This window comes from Leguminivora glycinivorella, chromosome 19 (assembly GCF_023078275.1).
Source record: "Leguminivora glycinivorella isolate SPB_JAAS2020 chromosome 19, LegGlyc_1.1, whole genome shotgun sequence".
NCBI lineage: Eukaryota > Metazoa > Arthropoda > Insecta > Lepidoptera > Tortricidae > Leguminivora > Leguminivora glycinivorella.
Window position 1 is genome coordinate 16874693 of NC_062989.1, and position 20426 is coordinate 16895118.

General features: G+C 39.4%; 2 protein-coding genes across 2 annotated transcripts; one reads left to right on the forward strand and one right to left on the reverse strand.

The window, feature by feature from the left end:
• Positions 1-566: 566 nt before the first annotated feature.
• Positions 567-9680, reverse strand: LOC125236431 (probable ATP-dependent RNA helicase DDX55 homolog). The gene is given in 10 exon segments (XM_048143234.1): positions 567-801; positions 1556-1764; positions 2621-2759; positions 4040-4230; positions 4233-4279; positions 5814-6014; positions 6575-6717; positions 7655-7789; positions 8786-8980; positions 9300-9680. Coding segments are annotated over 10 exon segments (1785 nt in total). The 5' UTR covers positions 9597-9680; the 3' UTR covers positions 567-573.
• A 279-nt stretch (positions 9681-9959) lies between these two features.
• Positions 9960-19982, forward strand: LOC125236523 (transmembrane protein 134). The gene is made up of 3 exons (XM_048143351.1): positions 9960-10404; positions 17945-18186; positions 19464-19982. The coding sequence occupies exons 1-3, from the start codon at positions 10250-10252 to the stop codon at positions 19565-19567; spliced, it is 501 nt and encodes a 166-aa protein (XP_047999308.1). The 5' UTR covers positions 9960-10249; the 3' UTR covers positions 19568-19982.
• Positions 19983-20426: the final 444 nt, after the last annotated feature.

Sequence of the window (20426 nt, forward strand, 5' to 3'; positions counted from 1 at the left end):
GTGAATTTAATTCTAGGGAACAAAATCCAAGAAAAAAAAATCAAAAGTTATTGCACAATATTTATTTATCTCCATCAAACTGTTCCTTCGTGATTTTCCTCTTTTTCAACTTGTTCATCAAAGCCACGTCGGCAGCCAACTCGTCTAGCTCCTCCCGCGTCACCGCTCGCCGCTTCTTGCCTTTTTACTTTTCCGGTTTGCACAACTTTTTTTTCCATGTGAGAGACAGTCTAATATCATTATGACTTTATAAATTTATTTTAACAAACAACAACGTCAACAACATAGCAAACACTTACAAATCAACAGTTATGCTAAAAATCTTACAAATAAAATTTGAATTCAGTTACTGATTGCATTTCGATGCCAACTCGTCTAGCTCCTCCTGCGTCACCGCTCGCCGCTTCTTGCCTTTTTACTTTTCCGCTTTGCACTAATTTTTAAACATTTGGGGAATTCCACGAGAATGTCGCTAACAACATGCAATTTCTCACTTCTGAAGACGCTAGGGAAGCGAAATTGTGTCTAACACCCTTTAGAGAAAAAAATACAAACGTGAATGATATTGCACATTTATTTATCCCCATCAAACTGTTCATCGAACTGTTCCTTCGTGATCTTCCGTTTTTTCAACTTCTTCATGAGAGCCACGTCCGCAGCCAGCTCGTCCAGCTCCTCCTGCGTCACCGCTCGCCGCTTCTTGCCTTTCTTACCTTCTGCCTTCTCGATTTTGCGCTTCTTCCGGCGCTCTTTCTTCTCTTCTTTGTTCTGTTTTGCTTGCTCCCATGGTTGCGTTTTTACCTAAAAATAGAAAAATATTAGTACTAAAATCAGCAGCACTGTTGTAAAATTGACATTTGTATTTGCCAGTTGCTTTTCGGTGAAGGAAAACATCGTGAGGAAACCGCACTAATCCTGATATGGGCTAGTTACAGCAAGATCGAGTTGGAAGGTCAGATGGCAGTCGCTGTCGTAAAACTGGTGTGCCTACGCCGAATCTTGGGACGATTTGTCAAAGCGGACCCCTTAGATGGCGTTACACCTTTAGAGGACGCTCGGCTAGATGGCGCTAGTATAAATATTTTACATTTTAACACATATCAAGCTAAGAATATGGGCCAAATTGTCAAATCTGAGGTTCAAAAGTTTTAAGCCTGTGTCGAGAGATGGCAGTCTATGAACTGTGACTAAACATTTTACTTTGACATTAACTATAGGCTACTTGCCTCCTATTCAAATCAGCATCTTTTTAAGAACTGTCAAAACGAATTTGAACGACTTGCTAATATGGAGTTAAATATGAAATCGAATTAAGTGACGTCACTGTCAATTCAGTTACTTTATATATTTCTACCTGACTTATTAAAGAGAAATTCGATTTAAAAATAACTTCTGTCCATGTTTTTCTTATAATTATCTGATGCTTTATTTTGTGCATGGTATAAAATATTTTATTTTAAGAACAGTCAAGTTCCCTATACTCGATCCTTTTTGCTGTGAGGTAACCAGGCACGGTGTATGATAGTACTCTTTATTAAACTGTGCCATAACTCACCATTTTCTTTTTCTTCTTACTCGGCCAGACGCCTGTCTTCCTGTACTCCTGTAGCTTCTGCAGCCGACTCGCCTCCTTCTGTTTATCCTTGTAGGGTATGCTGTTCAGGTCCACCTCCTCTTTGGGGCCTGCGAACTGATCCTTGTGTTCTTGCTTCAGCTCTGGCATGAGGGGAAGTTTGAGGAGACCATAGGACGTGGCTATGTGCCCTGGATTACAAGAGAATAATAAGAGTAAGGCCGTTTTCACATTATCCGATCCGATATCGGATGTCGGAAGGATTTCAATGGAAAAAAGTCAAGATGGCGCCTGTAATGTATGGGATATCGGTCCGACATCCGATTTCGGATCGGATAATGTGAAAACGCAATAAGACCCTTCTTCATTAAAAAGGTATTGAACGCATGATTTAAGTTTAAGCTCGGACACACATGCGCGTTTTGCGAGCGTAGGCACAGCACCCATAAATGAGCGACATCTCGTCAGTGTGTATGGAACAGCAGAGTATTTTCGCTATTTCAGCATTGTTCCCATTGTAAAAGTTGTCATTATGACCCCAAAAGTTACTACAAAGTATGGCTGGTCATTTTTATTTCACCCTATATTAGGGTCGATACAGACTGCAACCCAACTGACACTTGTATGTATAGAGGTAATGTTTACTTTGCAGTTCGCTTATAAAATAAATAGTTGGGGACACCTTACACAGATCAACTTAGCCCCAAAACTAAGCAAAGCTTTTACTATGGGTGCTAAGCGACGATATACATACTTACATAGATAAATAAATACATGATTATATACATAGAAAACATCCATGACTCAGGAACAAAAAATATCTGTGCTCATCACACAAATGAATACCCTTACCGAGATTCAACCCGGACTGCGGTTTAGCAGGCAGGGTCACTACCGACTGAGCCAGACGGGTCGTCAATATAGGCAGTATATTTTCCATACTACTTGTAGTCCGTATGTATCGACTCTTAGACATAGTTGCTCTGTCTGCCATAATAAACCTTATTGCTGCGAAATATGCTCGATAAATTATCAAACGCTACTTACCTAAAGGTAACTGCTTAAACTGTAAAAGCAGGTTGCACTCGTGTTTGCTGTAGGCTCGCATGTGCGATACAAAAGCGCGTTGACCTTTGTCCAAGATGGCGCGGTCTCGCTTCTGGTGCTCGTGTAGAATAGACGTTACCTGGAAACAGAGACATATGTAACTTCGTATACACGGCGGATAAAGTCTAAGAAAAAACGTACCTCAAAGCCATAGAGAAAAAGGTACGGTGGCCTAGTTGGCGTGGCGTTACACTTTTGGGAACGCTCGGCTAGATGGCGCTAATATTAATATGTTACATTCTAACACATATCAAGCTAACAATATAGGCCAAATTGACAAAACTGATGTTCAAAAGTTTTAAAGCTTGTGTCGAGAGATGGCAGTCTATGAACTGTGACTAAAAATTTTACTTTGACAGTAACTCTCTACAATACTCGATCCTCTTTGCTAGGAATAACAGTGCTTTCTTATTTGTGATGTGAATGCAGTAAAAGATTTAAAAAGGTGTGTCTGATCACACCTCTGACACTGGCGATCAAATATATGAACGAGGCCCGTTCCTTAGCACGCAGTCTAAGCTCGTGTAGGTGAACGCGTACTATGCTTCGGTATGCTTGTTTGAGTGAAACATGACAGGTCGACTGTTCGCGTTTTTGACAGGCGGTAACTGTGAGGTAACCGAGAGGGGATGGGCGGCACTTTCAGCGGGAGGCGGGAGTGGCCATACTGTACGATAGTCTATTTATATACTGTGGCCTGGTTACGGAAATCTATTTTGAGAAATAATTGTCAGCAAATTTCAGAAGAGCTCGTATAACCCGGCAACCTTCAAATCAAGGGGGAACAGGCATCTTCTGGGCTTGGGCGAGCTCACTCCATTGTAGGCCACGTCTTTGGCTAGTCTGTGGCCAAGAGTAAGCCCATTTATAATATTAAAAAAGATCCGGCTCGAAGGACCAAATAATATTAAATATAAACTGAGTTGGTTTTAAAAGTGAATAAAGTACCCGGAAACACGAAAATCACAAGAAGAAAGAATACATGTTAATTGTAAAAAAAATATAGGTATCAAAAAACAATAAATTTCATACTAATATTATAAATGGGAAAGTGTGTGTGGAACGTGTCTGTTTGTTTGTCCGTCTTTCATAGCAAATCGGAGCGACGAATTGACGCGATGTTTTAAGTGGAGATAGTTGAAGAGATGGAGAGTGACATAGGCTACTTTTTGTCTCTTTCTAACCCCCCACTTCCCTAAAATGGAGGGTGGAAGTTTGTATGGAGAATTCCGCAACTTTCGAATTTAACGCGAGCGAAGCTGCGGGCAAAAGCTAGTAAGAATATATCAAAAAGTCTAAAAAGTAAAATCTTCTAAAAGGTGCGTCGTCGACAACTTTATTTTACTACTAGGTACTAACCTTGTCTCTAAGTTTCTGCGTGATCTGAATCTCATCCGCCGACCCCCGCCAGTCCTTCAGCTCCACCTTTTGGTTAGCCGCAATGAACGGCACATAAGTGTCTTCACTAGGTAATAATGGTAGCAGCGAGCAGCCGGCCGCGCCGCCGCGAGCCGCGCGCCCCACGCGGTGGACTAGGGAGGAGGGGTGCGTGGGGGCTCCCATTGGAGTACCCATTCTACTTCCGGGATATCGAGGCCCCTGGGGGAAAGATAATAAAATGGGTAAATAGGGAACTTGACAGTAGTTATAAAATATTCTACACCATGCACGAAATAAAGCATCAGAAGTTATTTTTAAATCCAATTTCTATTTTATAAGTCAGGTTGAAATATATAAAGTAACTGAGTTGACCGTGACGTCTAGAGATGTGCCAAACCGAAAATATCGCAAACCGGGCTGAACGGTTTGATTTTCTACGTAAACCGGTTTCAACCCGGTTTGACCAAACCGAGTTGCTACGACGGTCCTTAGCGTATTAATGTAGCGGTTAGGTTTGGCCCGTGTGAAGCGATTCGTCAAAATTGAACACGAATCAACCCGACCGGGTTGAGTCGAGTCAAGTTATGCCCGAAACACATGATATAAACGTGTGTTTTTTTTATTTATTTAAAATTAAAGTTGTGTTTGAACAAGCTAAACTGAAACTAAATTAATGCAAATAAATATATTTCATTTCATTTCATCAAAATATTCGTAACGGAGACAGAATTCACAGAATATCGGCAAGGGCGGCAACGGCAGAATAGCGGGAGCATTTAATTACAGTTGTAAACTGTTATATTTCCCCATTTATTATTAGGAAAAAGAGCACCATCTGTTATAATTGATTTCAAACCAAAGCGAGCACGGTCGGGCGGACCGCGAGCGTGTTTCAGATTCTGGCCGTGGCGCCACTTCCGCGCGAAAGTACAGCTATCCTGCTTGCACTCGCTGGCTTGCAGTTCCGATACCGATATTGCCGGTTTCGTTATCAACATTTTCGAGTTGAGTCATGTGGGAGTGGGACCGATCGGTACGTTCGTTCGGCTGCGTTCCGTCTGCTCGTTGGAACCGGTTTGGTGAACTGTCAAACCGAGTCGGGCCGAGTTGAGCCTAACTCGGGTTGACACATCTCTAGTGACGTCACTCAATTCGATTTCATATAAATTCGATATTAGCAAGTCGTTCAAATTAGTTTTGACAGTTCTTAAAAAGAAGCTGATTTGACATAATAATAGGCAAGTAGCCTATTATTGGTTAAGTTTACTTTCTAACTCCATTTGCAGAAAATAAGGAATAATGCGAGTCCTATATTGTCTAAATGAAAATCCTGGTAATAAATCTCTTCGAGTAGGTACGAAATGTGCTACTGTTGAAGGTCAAGGTTAAGTTTCTCAAATGTTGTTCAAGCTAAAACCTCAATAGTAAAATCTACCCAACTAATAAATCGATACACAGTATCCTATCCCCTCACTTTCTCGCTTCATCTTGCCGTGGATGGCGAAGTCCTTCACAACTATCAGGAAGGCCGAGTTTTAGTGCAGTGTCTCACATATGGTTCAAGCGAAGACTTACTTAGGCAACAGATCTGTGCAGAGCAGTATAGTCCCCTCACTTTCTCGCAACTTCTCTAGTATCCTACTTCTCTTCTGATTATCTTGCCATGATTGGCAAAGACTTTCCCATCTATCAGGAAGGCCGAAATATACAACAGTGACTCACATGTGGTTCAAGCGAAGACAGGATCACTTACCTGGCCAAAAGATCCGTACAAAGAAGAATAGTCCCCTCGCTTTCTCTAAACTTGTCTAGTATCCTACTTCTCTTCTGTTTCATCTTGCCGTGGATCGCGAAGACTTTCACGTCAGGGAGGAAGGCGGGGAGGACGTCCGCCCAGTAGTCGACGCACGCGCAGGTCGGGAGGAAAAAGAGGCCTTTCACGATCTTGCGGTTTCTGGAAAGAGTCGTTCAATTTATGGTTGGCTCATATTTTTAACCACCGATGCTAAAAGGGGTTATAAGTTTGACGTGTCTGTCTGTTTGTCTGCCTGTCTGTATCATGAGCGGATCCAGGGGGGGTCATACAAATAGACCACGTGACCCCCCCTGGGGCCTGGGCCTTTACCACGTGACCCCCCCCCCCGGGCACGAAGCTGGATCCGCGCTTGGTCTGTGTGTGTGTCTGTCTGTGGCATCGTAGCTCCCGTAGTTTTTTGTCTGAAAGCTGTGTTAGTCGGGAGTGTTCTTAGCCATTTTTCATGAAAATCGGTCTGCTATGTCGCGGTCGGGGGTTTTTTCAAAATTTTAATTTTGTGGTTAGGTTAAGTTATTTTTAGTATGAATAGGTAGACGTTTGACCACGATCACACCGGTCGATTGTCTGGTGGTCCTACGGTGAAATGGGGACGGAGGAACAAGGAACAATTTTCGCTTTTATTATTATTTGTAAGTAATAAATTTACTTTTTATGACATTTTCTGATTGTAAAGTGCACTGCCAGCAGGAACAACATACCTGATAAAATTTAAGAGGAAAAGGAATTTGTCCTGCGGCTCCACGATGACGTAATAATTCTCCAGCAGCAGAGGAGTCGATATCGTGGACTTCTCTTTGACACTCACTACGACAGGGTTCCTCAAACCGGCACGCACCAGATCCTGAAATAGTCACATTTTGCTATATGTATTTATGTACAAGCACAGTATAATAAAGAGTACTATCGTACAGTATGGCCACTTCCGCTCCCCGCTGAAAGCGCTGCCCACCCCCTCTCAGTTACCTGACAGTTACCGCCTGCCAAAAACGCGAAAAGTCAACCTGTCATATTTCACTCATACAAGCATGGTACGCGTTCACCTACACGAGCTTAGAATGTGTGCTAGGAACGCGCCTTTTTCATATATTTGATCGCCAGTGTCCGAGGTGTGGTATAAGTATAAATATACCAAGAATTATTTAAATATAGTATAGGATTTACAATCTTCATACTAAGAATCGTATGCCTAGAAATTTATTTTTCTCAAACATGCAATGAAATATTGTCTTTACGTTCCTTAAAATGGGCTGGGAAGTATCGCTTTTTGGGCGCAACAACTCGAGAGGACTGTAAAGGGATTTCATATTATTTTTAGGCCTAGGCCTGCAAAGTAACTTTTTTTTATAAAATATTGTCCTTTAGAGCATTTTTTTTTATTTCATTGTATGTTTGAGAAAAGCACTTTTATACATGCCTCGGCGTGAAAACGGATTCCCGGCCTCGTATCCCTATCCGTATATACCCACTTGGCCGGAAATCCTCATTTTCCCGGCCTCTGATGTAATGTACTATTTTAAAAATATTAAAATAAAGAAGTGCATATACTGCATATGTCACTTGTTGTTATAAAAAATAAAAACACGCAAAAATATTTGGGGAAAATATGATTTTGGCCACTTCCAGGCTGCGAAACAGCGCCATCTAGTTTTAAGCCTAAAAGCCCCATACATTTCAGGGGTACGCTTTTTTGTATGAGCTTCGTCTGTCCCGGTATTATATCGTCCTGGAATATACATACTTATATTCTTAGTAGCCTATTCTTAATTATTTTTCTATACCTGCAGTTGTTTAGTTTGCGTGGCTGAGAAGAGTCCAGTGCGGCGCTGACGCGGCAGGTACTGCAGAATAGTAGTCAGTGCCGACGAGAACCCGAGGTCTAGGAGACGATCAGCCTCATCCAATACCAGGAATTCCTACAACCAAATTTTGCCAAAGATCGGCCTGAGTGGAGAGCACTGCAACGTACAGCGACTTATGGTGGTCACGACCCTCAGTCATGAGGTTTCGACGAAGAAGAAGAGACAACCAAATTACCAAACTATAGATAAATACATAAATAAACTTTTTTGTTGACTTTATTCAAGATTGATGTTTAATGAAGTAGTCAAATTGATCACCGATTTCAATTTATAGAGTTTCAAACTGTTGGTCACTCTGAATGTGAAATTTGGGATGCTTTCTGAGTTCTCTCAGCAAACATACATGGTTACTTTCATTGAGTATTGAAATTATATACATTAAATAAATGTCATATACAAAGAAAAAGTGACCAAGGCCTCCAGTGTTCCGAGCTGGAATCGAACCAGCGTACTCAGCTTACCGGGCGAATGCCTGAACCACTCGGCCATTGGTACACGAAGGCAAGGGTCGAAATTTCCAAGTATATGACATTCCCAAAGGCTCGTGGCTCCCTCTGCCATCCCTGAGGTAGAACAGTGTGGTTCGACCTCCTAGCTGAATCAACTCAGGTGATTACAAGCTAGCGAAGAGAGATGGCGCTGCCATTCATACTCTAAGAACAAATTAAATTATTTTCATAGAAAATATTTTCCCGTGTGGTGACGGGTTAAGAATTTCACCACCCCCTTTCTTCCCGTGGGTGTCGTAGAAGTCGACTGTGGGATATGGGTTAAATTGTGGCGTAGGCGAGAGGCTGGCAACCTGTCACTTCAATGTCACAGTTTCGTCTTCTGTCAACCCCTTATTTGCCAAGAGTGGCACTGAAACGAGTAGTTTCAGGTGCTCTGCCTACCCCTTCATGGGATACAGGCGTGATTGTATGTATGTATGTATGTATGTATGTAATATTTTAACTTGTATTTTTTAGTGTTACTACTTAAAAAACACAAATATTTTCTATGAAAATAATTTAATTTGTTCTTAGAGTATTGAAATTATTGAATCCTTACCAATTCCTTAAGCCTTCCAGCTAAGTTGGCCTGTTTCCGCTCCGCCAGCAAGTCCTCCAGCCGTCCCGGAGTGCTGACGATGATGTGCGCTCCGTCCTGCAGGCTGGCTATGTCCAGGTCCACGGAGCGCCCACCGACGAGCAGGCAGCGGGTGATGTTGGAGAGCTCCGGCTCTTCTAGGAATAACTCTATCACCTTGAATAAAAAAAAAAAATATAGCAATTTGAGAATTCTGCTTGTAATTCAATTTAACAGTGAAAATAAGTAAGGCATGAATTCATGTTGTGAAGGTTTAAGAAATTAGGCTTTGAAAACGAATGCCTTCAGTGTAGCTGTTGATAATTACTGTTGACTTATTTTATTAGATATTTCTAGTATTAAAACTAACTAGGTTTACAAACACTAAACGTCAGTAGACGTCTTTATATTACATCTGGCGAAATGTCAACGAATAGTTTCGCAATGAGAAAACATAATATATTAAAATACAACAGTATGCAGCGAATAAACTCACTTTTAAAATCTGTGTGGCAAGCTCCCTTGTCGGGGCTATAATAACTCCATAAACGAAGTCCTTCCGCAGCGGCGCCTCCTTCTGCTTCTTCAGCAGCATCTCCAGCAGCGGCACCACGAAGGCCAGCGTCTTCCCTGACCCCGTCACCGCCTCCGCCACCACATCTTTACACGACAAAATCAACGGTATCACCGCGGCCTGAATAGGAGTCATAGACGCGAAACCCTGCTTCTTCATACAGTTTAGCACGGGCGCCGACAGCCCCGGCTGCACTTTTGACCAGTCTTTATTCACCATTTTAATTATTTACATTGGAAATGGAAGAAAACACAAATTATCACATCGATTCGGAATCCCATGTGCGTTTGACATTTGAGTCATTTGACACTTTTGACAGCTGACACTGTCATCATGACAGCTGATTTTGACATTTACAGTGTTACAATATGTGAAAAAGAAAATTACAGAATATTTATTGATTTGAAATTTTCAGGAATTTTTCGATATAAAAATAAATATCTAAAGGAATAAAACATGTCAATACACTTTTAAATCAATCAATAACAAATAATAGATTGCAATTAATTTACTTACTTTTTTTTTTTACTTTTTTGGTTGGTGATGTGTGACGTTCTGAATCCTTTTATGAATTGTGCGAAGTTCACTCGCGCGCGGCTCGCGCCATTTATTTAAAGAATTTGGAGTAGTAAGGACGTAACAAATGATTAATGTTCTTTTGTATTCAGTGCAGTGTAAAAACATATTTAATTAAAGTTTAATAACGCATAAAATTAAATGTAATATTCATAATTTGATTAAGTATGGTTTTCGAACAATGCGAAATCAATATGGCGCATGTTGATATGACAAATTGACAGCATTGTTTTGTCTTTGTAAGAAGTTGTAATGATTCTTTTACATATCCAATTAAAGAACAATAAAATTTAACAATGACGAGACCGTTCGGTAATAGTGACAAACGATTTTCAATCGACGACGCTTTCGAGGAGGAGACGGACGAAGCTATAAAAGTGTATGGTGCGACGGGCGATAGATCTCCGTTGCAGCATAATAAATATAAGAATGGAAGTGAATATTTGTCCAGGTAATTATTTACTACGTAATTGTTGTATAGATCAGCAGCTGTGAGTTTAATTGGGTGTCATTCCGGACATTTCTTTGTACCACACTGTCGCGATCTTGACCTTTAGGTGAGTCAGAGACTGGCCTTAATGGGCTAAAAGGCTTTTGACCTGTTCTAACCGAGGCAGCCGTTACTCGCGCCCCGCAGACCTACTTCACACTTCATTTTACGCTAATTAGTCTAATTATCGCTAATTGGAAGTAGTTCAATGACCTGTATTGGCTGTATTTCCTTATTGACATGATTATTGTTATGGAAAGTAAAGTAAGTCAAGTACTTAGTAATATCAGTCATTGTTTAATAGGCCGTAACTTTTAGGTTTTATTACTATTTGCAATAGTTATTGCAAAATTTTGGAGATAGTGCTAGACCACACTAGTAACATATTGTCACTACTTTGAAAAAATCTCGTATCTCATGCTGCTCCTCAAAGTTAAAACGCAGTAAGTCTATATGCATTCCATACATACTTACTAGCAGCGTTTTACCTTACAATAAAACGCATATTAAGCGAAATACCTTATTTGAAGCCTATTTAATATATTGAGAGACAGCGATACTGCTTGTAGATGCGTAGCGGTTCACAGCAGGTACCTACAGCTGAACACCTGTAAACAACTTGCAACTCCAGTTTTACGATTCAGGTTTCCCCTTCCACCAGGCGACCCGTGCCGTAGGGACGGCAACGATGTTTCATCATTGGTTCTCAAAATATTAATTTAACCGAAGTTGCAATATACCACTTACCAAACGGTTGCATCATTTATGAATTCAAATGTGAAATGAAATAAAGACGTATCTTCGAAACTGAATAGTCTAAAAATGTTGTTTACTAGCAGCGAACAACAAATACCCTCAAATGGAAAAATAAATGTGCCTTGGTTTATTGCAACTGAGTGTTGTTGCCACAGGCGTAGTTAAAAATATAGGCTTCAAATAAGGTATTTCGCTTAATATGCGTTTTATTGTAAGGTAAAACGCTGCTATTAAGCTTCTGTACCGTTATTTGAAGCCTATTTAATATATTGAGACGTGTCTGTATTCGCCTGGTGGTCAAGAAACGCCAATGTGATTAATTGAATCGCCAATGGAAATAACAACTTCAAGTGCACTTCACACATCAGATACCTTGTGTACCTATATGGAGGAATGTGAATTGCAGCTGACAGCAGCTGCAGTGACTGAATTGATAAGTGCACAGTGACCTATTTTTCTATTGTAACTTATTATTCGTCGGTAAAGAAAGTTTGAAACATTTTTAAATTTTATGTATATACCTATTATGTATATACCCATAATGATATTAAAATAAATTATGAAAAACCTGTTACTTTTTTATTTCATCCCCCTAACAAGGTCAGGTCATGACTTATGTTTATGTTTATTTCATTATAATATTCAATTTAATACACTTAGTCTGTTTTTAATGTTTTGACCCCGACTCTGCAATTGCCAGTAAGTAGGGTTATTGCAGTATCATTACTTTTAGGGTATAAGCGAAAAACTTAAGTTTTGGATTGTGTGTCAAATTCCTCGCAACTCGTTTATCTCTTTTCAGTATCATAGAATAATCGACATGACATAGGTACATTATATTGATATATTGATTTGCATGACATGATATTATTACATATGATATTATAGAAAACAGTTAAGGAACTGATCCATTCATTAATGCCTTATCCAAATAGTCACTATTTATTTCCGGCAATTACAGCATTACATAATAGACAGTGAATATTATAATTACTGCCTTATGGCTATGACATGGCAAAATTTGGTAGCGAAGAAAAATTTCGCTCAATCGGCTACAACTTTAAAAGTGTATAACACTAATATGCGCAGCTATTGAAAACCTTAATACCCATGGTATGACTAATGTTCCGACAATCATGGTTCTTTCGTGATGTACTTAATTCGTTTTATGAAATCTAATTTTAGTAATTTTCCCGAGCATTCTAGTATGCCGGAAATATTCTTGGCCTCTTGGGTATAACCCATACTGAACCCATGTGTAACGTGGTTCCAATTTTATTAACGGAAATAATAATCTGGGCACGTTTGGTAAGTGCTAAAAAAAATAATCTAATCATTCTAAAAAGTCTTATTATCATATATTAAGCACACTTGTGAATTTTTCATCATTGAAAACTCCTAAGCACAAGATACTCTTTTGGTAAACGAATCTGTCACCCAGGAAGGAAGTGTAAGTATATCAAGTAACAAGACTATTGAGGTTTTGTATAAGTATAACTTAGTCATTCGTTATACATTATGAGTATACGTATTAAGGTCATTCAATCCATGTATGAATACAGTCCTAAACAAAGTACCTCCTGTGCAATTGGTAGTAGTGGTACTACAACAGTTCAACTTTTAATTGCCTTGGTTAACAGGCTACAACTTAACCTTAGACTTTTTGTCTGGAGAGTTCTCTCCCAGTTCCCTAATATTTTTTGTTAGTTATTTACCCAATATGTATGTACTTTCTGTTAAGCCAAGGATTGGCATAGGCTAACAACGCCTAGGCGGCTAGACGCACATGTGCGAAGCGTTTTATTTGTAATTTGTACACATGTTAAGCCAATGCTGATGATAGAATTTTCTTCGTATATAAATGCCTTTTTGTTTTGGGTAACCATGCAGCTTATGAAAGCGCAAGATGTTACAATCAAATATTTTTCTCCTTAAGGATACGTATGTATGCGGGTAAGACCCGTGATTTTCGTTGGAAGCATAAAGATATATAACCATTCCATTATATGGCATGACGTAGCCTTCTGGTTTTGTAATGAAGAATATGATATTGAGGTTAAGGTACCTAGATCTGTAGTTCCGAGATCTGAGGTCCAAACAAAATTTTGAGACACTCATCAAACCCCATGGGTCATGGGCTTATTCGGCATAGCTTTAAAATTGTTTTGACGGTCCATTTTTATATGAGTATTAAAATCATTTTGAAACCACATCAAGTACTTATCTTGCAAAATATTGTTACCAAAAACAATGATTAGGTATGAAAAATAGTTTTCCAAATACCCCATGAATGTCATATATTTATTAACCATAGAGGTTACTTTATTTAAAAAAACAGATTAAAAGCTGTAATATGACAGCGTTTTAAGTTTGTAGTTGGGTTTATTAACCCGTACATTTCATCACTTCTTACGTAGGTGTTCTTTTCCCCTGTTTTATTTTTAAAAACGTGTTATGGCGGTAATCTTAACCTAAAACTCATAATTTAAATACGTATTGTTTCATTCGGACTAAATAATGAGTAGACGGGTCACCCCGTGCTACTTTATGAGGATGTGAACACATTTTAATGTAATGGTTCTTTGTAACATTGGTTCAGGTCGTTCCTGGAGCCTCAAAATATGTAATAACATATCACAACTGCATTCTTACATAGCGAAAAACTATGCAAAAATGTTTGCTATTTCATCCACATAGCCAATTCCTTAAAATGTGTTCAGCCCACGTGGGCTTAACTGAACAAATTAATGACCTAAAACAGTCCAAAGCAATCTGATCTTTAGATTATTGGCCTCATGTGGCGCCGGAGCGGCCAGCGGGCTAGATAACTATTTGATTAAAATAATAGAATAAATAACCCATTTAAGATGTTTGGGAAACGGTTAATATCCTGAACCAAAGAATACTGCGGCCTTGATATGCATCAACACTATCAACAGGTTTACTTAAATGATTAAACGACCTCAAATCCCACTTTAAAACCTAAATAAGTAGGCTGATAAAACCGTGGTTAATTTTGAATATTATCGTGTCAACTTACTCCGCGTCAGCGTGAGCTAGGTGTTTCAAACGTCGTTAACGACAAAGATAAAATATGTAGTAGATAACTATATAGTGGAAAAAGTTTCCACAAAAAAAGAAACCACGTTTATCAAGTCGCCAGCAATAACTGTGATAATCTTTTTAGTCTTCACCAGACTCATCATCATCCTCCTTGCGTTATCCCGGCATTGGCCCCGGCCTGTGAAGGCCTGGGGTCCGCTTTGACAAGTCTTCTCGAGACTATTTAATGATTACTGGGAAGTGATTCCGCAGTAGAAATATATAACCCCTGTCAAAATGACTTTGTAATTAACAAAGTAAGCACTTGGTACTAAGCTTAGGAGGCGTTATCATATTGTGTTGTTTCCTCCATCACACGTAAGTTTCAAAACGCCTTGCGTAGGCCGACAAAAACCGCTTTAGAACCATGCTAATTGTATTATACCTATTATACCACATCTGCTTGATCTGCTTGTGACGCAGGATATGTAAACACGCGCCTTGCGAAGGCGGCAAGTTTTCAGCAGGCTAAATAAAATATTTAATCGCCTTGCGCAGGCAGAAAATTGAGTCACGAAAATTGCAAGCCTTGCGCAGACTGCAAAATTTTCAGCTGTCTTAACAATCATATTATTCACACACCTTGCGCAGGTGGGAAATATGAAAATGGGAAGATGCACGTCTTGCGCAGACGGCTGGTTTTTATCTAGATAAATAGTAATACTCATAAGCCTTAATAAGCGGGAAATTTATTATCGGTACCAAAATAAATAGACATTGGGGAATCTATTTTTCCAAAAACTGAGGAAGGCTTGTACTATGGTAGCAAGGCGACATATTACTCTTATTATAGACATATGTATACTTACATACATAATAACACAACCGTAACTCGGGAAAAAATGGACGTAGTAAAAGGAAAAAGATCCAATTCATATAAACATAATTATTTGAATATAATCTCAACGTAAAAAGGGAAAAGCCATTCAAATAAAAGGCTATTTTCAGAGGATGGCTCTCTTTCGTTCAACTACGTCCCGCTATTTGTGTGCATCACACAAACATATTCCCATACTGGGATTCGAACCCAGAACCATAGGCTCTGCAGACAGGGTCACTGCCTACTGTGTTAGACTAGTGCTTTTACACCGTCTTAACACTTGATATTTTTCCACTAATGCCTGCGTTCCACAGAATAATAATTATTATACTAGCCTTTAATATCCTTAAGCGGACTATACACAAAATAAAAACATACTGGTTGTAAATTTCTTCACACCTTGCGCAGGTAAGAAGTTTTTAGTAAGCTAGTGCTATGATGCACCCTTTTACTCTGCTTACGCAGCAGCCAAGTAATCAAATTAATCAAATACGCTCGCCTTGCGTTATTAAACGCTATTATTATAGTTAAGGATTAAAGAGTGACTCTCTCGTATGCGGATTTTCTCAATTATCTTTAACCGGAACTTATATTTGGTAATTAATACAACTCTCCACATACCTGAGTTTCACTTTGTAATCCTTTACTTCCACTGGCAAGCGGCTTAGATTTGATTAAGGCATAAGAACATTACCAAACTACATTTTTCAGAGGTATCCCTGACGATACCGTACTGTGCATTTAAAATTGCCCATATTTATTTATAGAACATTTTTCGGATTACACAAACATGTTCCCCAAAGACGCTAATGATATAGGTTTGTTAGTTACCTTTCTTTAGAGCAGAAAGTCTATTTTAAGGCACACAGGGATCGGATATAAAAGCCAACATGATACTTAGAATCAATAAATATTTATTGACGCCCTTGCCAAGTCCGGCAGCTATAGGCTTTAACTTTCGACTTTTGATCTATTTCTGAATTCCGTTACAGAATATCGATCTATTTAAAGAGATTGTAAAGGAATTTTATCCCGCAGCACAGTACCTACCACAATGGGCACGCACGGAAATTATCAGGTCACAGCACAGGCTCATCTTCGGCCGCAAGGCAAAACAAACACTAATCGCGTCAATTACGACTTTAATTAGGACTGTTTTAGTCTCAAAGAGGACAAGGAGATCATTTTTCAATTTTTACTTTCTTGACCTGTTCCGTGCTTAAGACGAATCGATTCACTGAAAAAGAAATCAAAAATCGCTTACTTACGCGACACGCTGCGCTCAAAGTGAATCGATCAGGTGCTCAGCTTCTAAAACATTTAATTTATAATAGTAAACGAACGGTAAAACCGTTTTCTAAAACGATATTTTTGATTAAACTTACAAAAAATTCCAAGAATTAAAGAATTCTAAGAATTTTTTGTAGTGAACCGAACGTTCCGACAAACAGAACGCCAATGATGAAACATCGTTGCCGTCCCTACGGCACGGGTCGCCTGGTGGAAGGGGAAACCTGAATCGTAAAACTGGAGTTGCAAGTTGTTTACAGGTGTTCAGCTGTAGGTACCTGCTGTGAACCGCTACGCATCTACAAGCAGTATCGCTGTCTCTCAATATATTAAATAGGCTTCAAATAACGGTACAGAAGCTTAATACAATTTTCTTTTCATTGACAGATGAAGATACAAGTTTTTTTAAAAGTAGTGACGATATGCAGATAAGGGTCTGATTCCATAGAATATATCTAAAATGCGAACCTTATATACATGTGTTGCTTACGCGGTATTGTAATATCGTCTACAAAAAGCCAATGTAATTATGAGATTATGTTTTACAACTTGTCCTGTTGAAACAGTTAAGTAAACACTGTAATACTTAGATAACAATGTTTGCAGCTTATTTCATAATCTTAAAACGACGATAATATCGGACAATGCTAATTATTTCCTTCACATATGCATGATTTTATTATCAGATACTGACTACTATGATACTTGCGGTCCAGAGGTATGAATGGCACCGTAAAGTAGGAAAAGGTGTAGCTGCCTTTGAGGTAGCTCGACTTGAGAACCTGGACCAAAAGCGCCTTCAACGGAAGTCTCGCCCAAAACCGTCCTACGCATATACATATAATGACCAAGGGCAGCTTTATTGCGCACAGTGCGACCGAATATTTAAAACGAAGTTCCGTTTTGCGAGCCATATATACGTGCTCATCAGAGAAAGTTGTTAAGGTCGCCGTTGTCGGATACGACATGGAGGATACGACATTTTCTATTTGTCTAGTTCAAACTTATCAAATAAATTAGGAGGCAGGCTAGGCAGCTGGCTTAGCGGGCAGGGTCACTACTAGGCTAGATTGGTTGTTCATTGATATGAAACCAGTATAAATATTTATTATATTAATTTCATTTGCTCAGGTTTTCCTTTTAATAATGAGGTCATTAATGATATAATTATTTGTTTTGATCTTCAGTCAGCTCTCACAAAAGTTGATTCATGGTTATTTATATGATGCATATCTAATACATATCCTATTAGTCTGATATTATTATATGTTTTCTCGTAAAAAGAATTGTCTTGTTGTACAAATATGTGGTGTTTTATAGTCTGTATCTTTAGGTATTGAAAAAAATGTAAACAAAATCTACCCCCAAAAAGCTGATGTCAGGTGATGGTAAATTAAATCATTAGGAACCGTCCACACTCAAGAGACGCATGACCGCCAACGCGGAACGCACGAAGTGTGGACGGTCCCTTACACCCAAATGAGAAGGTTATAAACTGGTTGTGAAACTAACCATTTCCCATATTTATTGCAGTAGTAAAACATACAAATGCACAGACGACACAACCTCTCGGGACTCAGACTCTCTCATCCACGAGTACGTAGAAGCCACACAAGCGACATACTGCTGGAACCATCCAAAAGTCAGAGAGAACTGGAAGACGGTGTGCGCAGCGGTCATCCTACTTGTAGTTGGTATCGGACTACTGGGGATGGGTGCATTCGCTGTGGCTGAACCGGAGAACGGATTACAGGGAGCAGTTTTCTTTGTAGCTGGTGAGTGACTTTTGTATTTTATTTTGCTTTAACCACTTAAAGTCAGAGAGAACTGAAAGACCTGAACTAACTGAAGACGTGTGGTGACGGGTTAAGAATTTCACTACCCCTTTCTTCCCGTGGGTGTCGTAGAAGGCGACTGTGGGATATGGGTTAAATAGTGACGTAGGCGAGAGGCTGGCAACCTGTCACTGCAATGTCACATTTTCGATTTCTTTCAACCCTTTTTTGCCAAGAGTGGCACTGAAACCTGAGTAGTTTCTTGTGCTCTGCTTACCCCTTCATGGGATACAGGCGTGATAGTATGTATGTATGTAGAACTGAAAGACTGTGTGCGCAGATTTCATCCTGCTGGTAGTTGTTCTTCCTTGGTTCCTCATGGCGGAGGGTTGTAACCACATGAGGTCATTATTTTTCGCACCAAAGCTCTCCGTTCCGCTCGGTCTTCTGCAGTCCTAATAATAGGCGCCTGTGTTAACACCTGGCAGGCCTTCTTAACGCTGTCCACCCAGCGGGTCGGTGGATGGCCACTTCCCCGTCCTCCATCCACCATGCCAAACATACTCGTAATGCGTTTCACGAGGTTTTCCATTTTATGACAAAATATACTCATGGTATCTTTTTTGCTATTCCTGTGGCCGCATATTCCTACTATTTTTGTCATTTGTCATATCATGCATCACTTTCGCACTCACGTATACACTGATAGACAGCTGTCCATCTTAGCCCTGCTGCCGGCGTATTATGCGTCCATTTTTATCACTTATCCGCATGGATAAGACATCTGTCACTCTCACACTGACATATTGGCTAAGGCGTGACGGATACTTTATCCACATTGATAAAATTGGAAGTATAAATAGTATAATACGCCGCCGGCAGGTAACATTTTGTAAGTTCCTTTTTTACAAGCTTTTATTTAACTTGCCTTGTTATTAGTGTGTTAGTTTGGGTCAAAACGTAGAAGCTAAATTTGACCCACTTCCCGGTTTCTGATTGATCTGAAATTTTGCACACATAATAAGTAAATCACGTGACAATGCAATATTATGGTATCATGGAGCTGATCTGATGATGGAGCAGAAAGGTGGTCATAGGAACTCTATTATGAAACGCCGTATCCCCATCGAGTAAGGAGTTTTTAGAAACGACTCGGAAAGCAGTAGATGACTGTTGAAAGAAAGGTACAGTCGGCGATAAAAGCTTGTTCCAAAAATGTTTTTTTGCAAAAAAACTTATTTTTAAGTTTGTTTGATTCTTTATACTGTAACTTTCAGGTATGATTTGCTTCGTCCCGGGCGCCTACCACGTCGTGTACATCTGGCTAGCGGCGCGCGGGCAGCGTGGCTACGACTTCTACCACCTACCGCTCTTCACCTGATCGCCTTGCGTAAGCCTTCGACTTATCACTGTTACAGGCCCGCTCTGTAGTGTTCAGAATTGTTGTTTTTTGATTAGCTAGAGTGAATAGAGTGTTTCTGGAGTTTAAAAACTCTATAACAGCACAGTATAATAAATAGTACTATCGTACAGTATGGCCACTCCCCGCTGAAAGTGGCGCCCACCCGCTCTCGGTTACCTACAGTTACCGTCTGTCAAAAAAACGCGACCAGTCGACTTTTCATATCTCACTCATACAAGAATGGTACGAGTTCACTTACATGACCTTAAACTGTGTGCATAGAAACGCGCCTCTTTCATATATTTAATCGCCGTTGTCCGAGGTGAGATTGAGCATTTTTTTTTTTTCGCCACTTTTATGAAATGTGATATTTTTGAAAACATTTATGGTATTTCTACTCAGAATCACTAGCTATTTCAATCCTAGTAGTTAAAAAAATTGTCCCATACGTTTTTCTCTTATTTTGTTACCATTTTCCATACATGTTGTGTGAGAAAGTAACAAAAATGTATGGACACTTTTTGTCTCCCAGTGAGATTGAAAGTACTGGTGATTCTGAGTACAATTGACCTAAAATTCCCTAAAAAAATCAAAATAAAAAAAAAGTGGTGAATAAAAGGAAATTCTCAAATAGCAGTTTAAATTCTCGCGTTATGAAAAAGATAAAATAACATTATTTTACTGATTTTTTTACCAATGCAACCTGGCATTTTATCGCGTGTGATCCTTGAGTGATTTAAAAAAGCTTGTGTCATAAGAGTTTTTTTTTAAGTCATATCCCCATATGGTGGAGATATGAGATGTCTTTGATGGCGTCTTGGTCATGGTAGCTTAGATG

Excerpts from the sequence above, each read along its gene's own strand:
- LOC125236523 (XM_048143351.1), top strand. The coding sequence starts at position 10,250 with ATGACGAGACCGTTCGGTAATAGTGACAAACGATTTTCAATCGACGAC. Across the intron at positions 10,405-17,944 it reads GGAAGTGAATATTTGTCCAG|TAGTAAAACATACAAATGCA; the intron begins GTAATTATTTAC and ends TATTTATTGCAG. Across the intron at positions 18,187-19,463 it reads AGCAGTTTTCTTTGTAGCTG|GTATGATTTGCTTCGTCCCG; the intron begins GTGAGTGACTTT and ends TGTAACTTTCAG.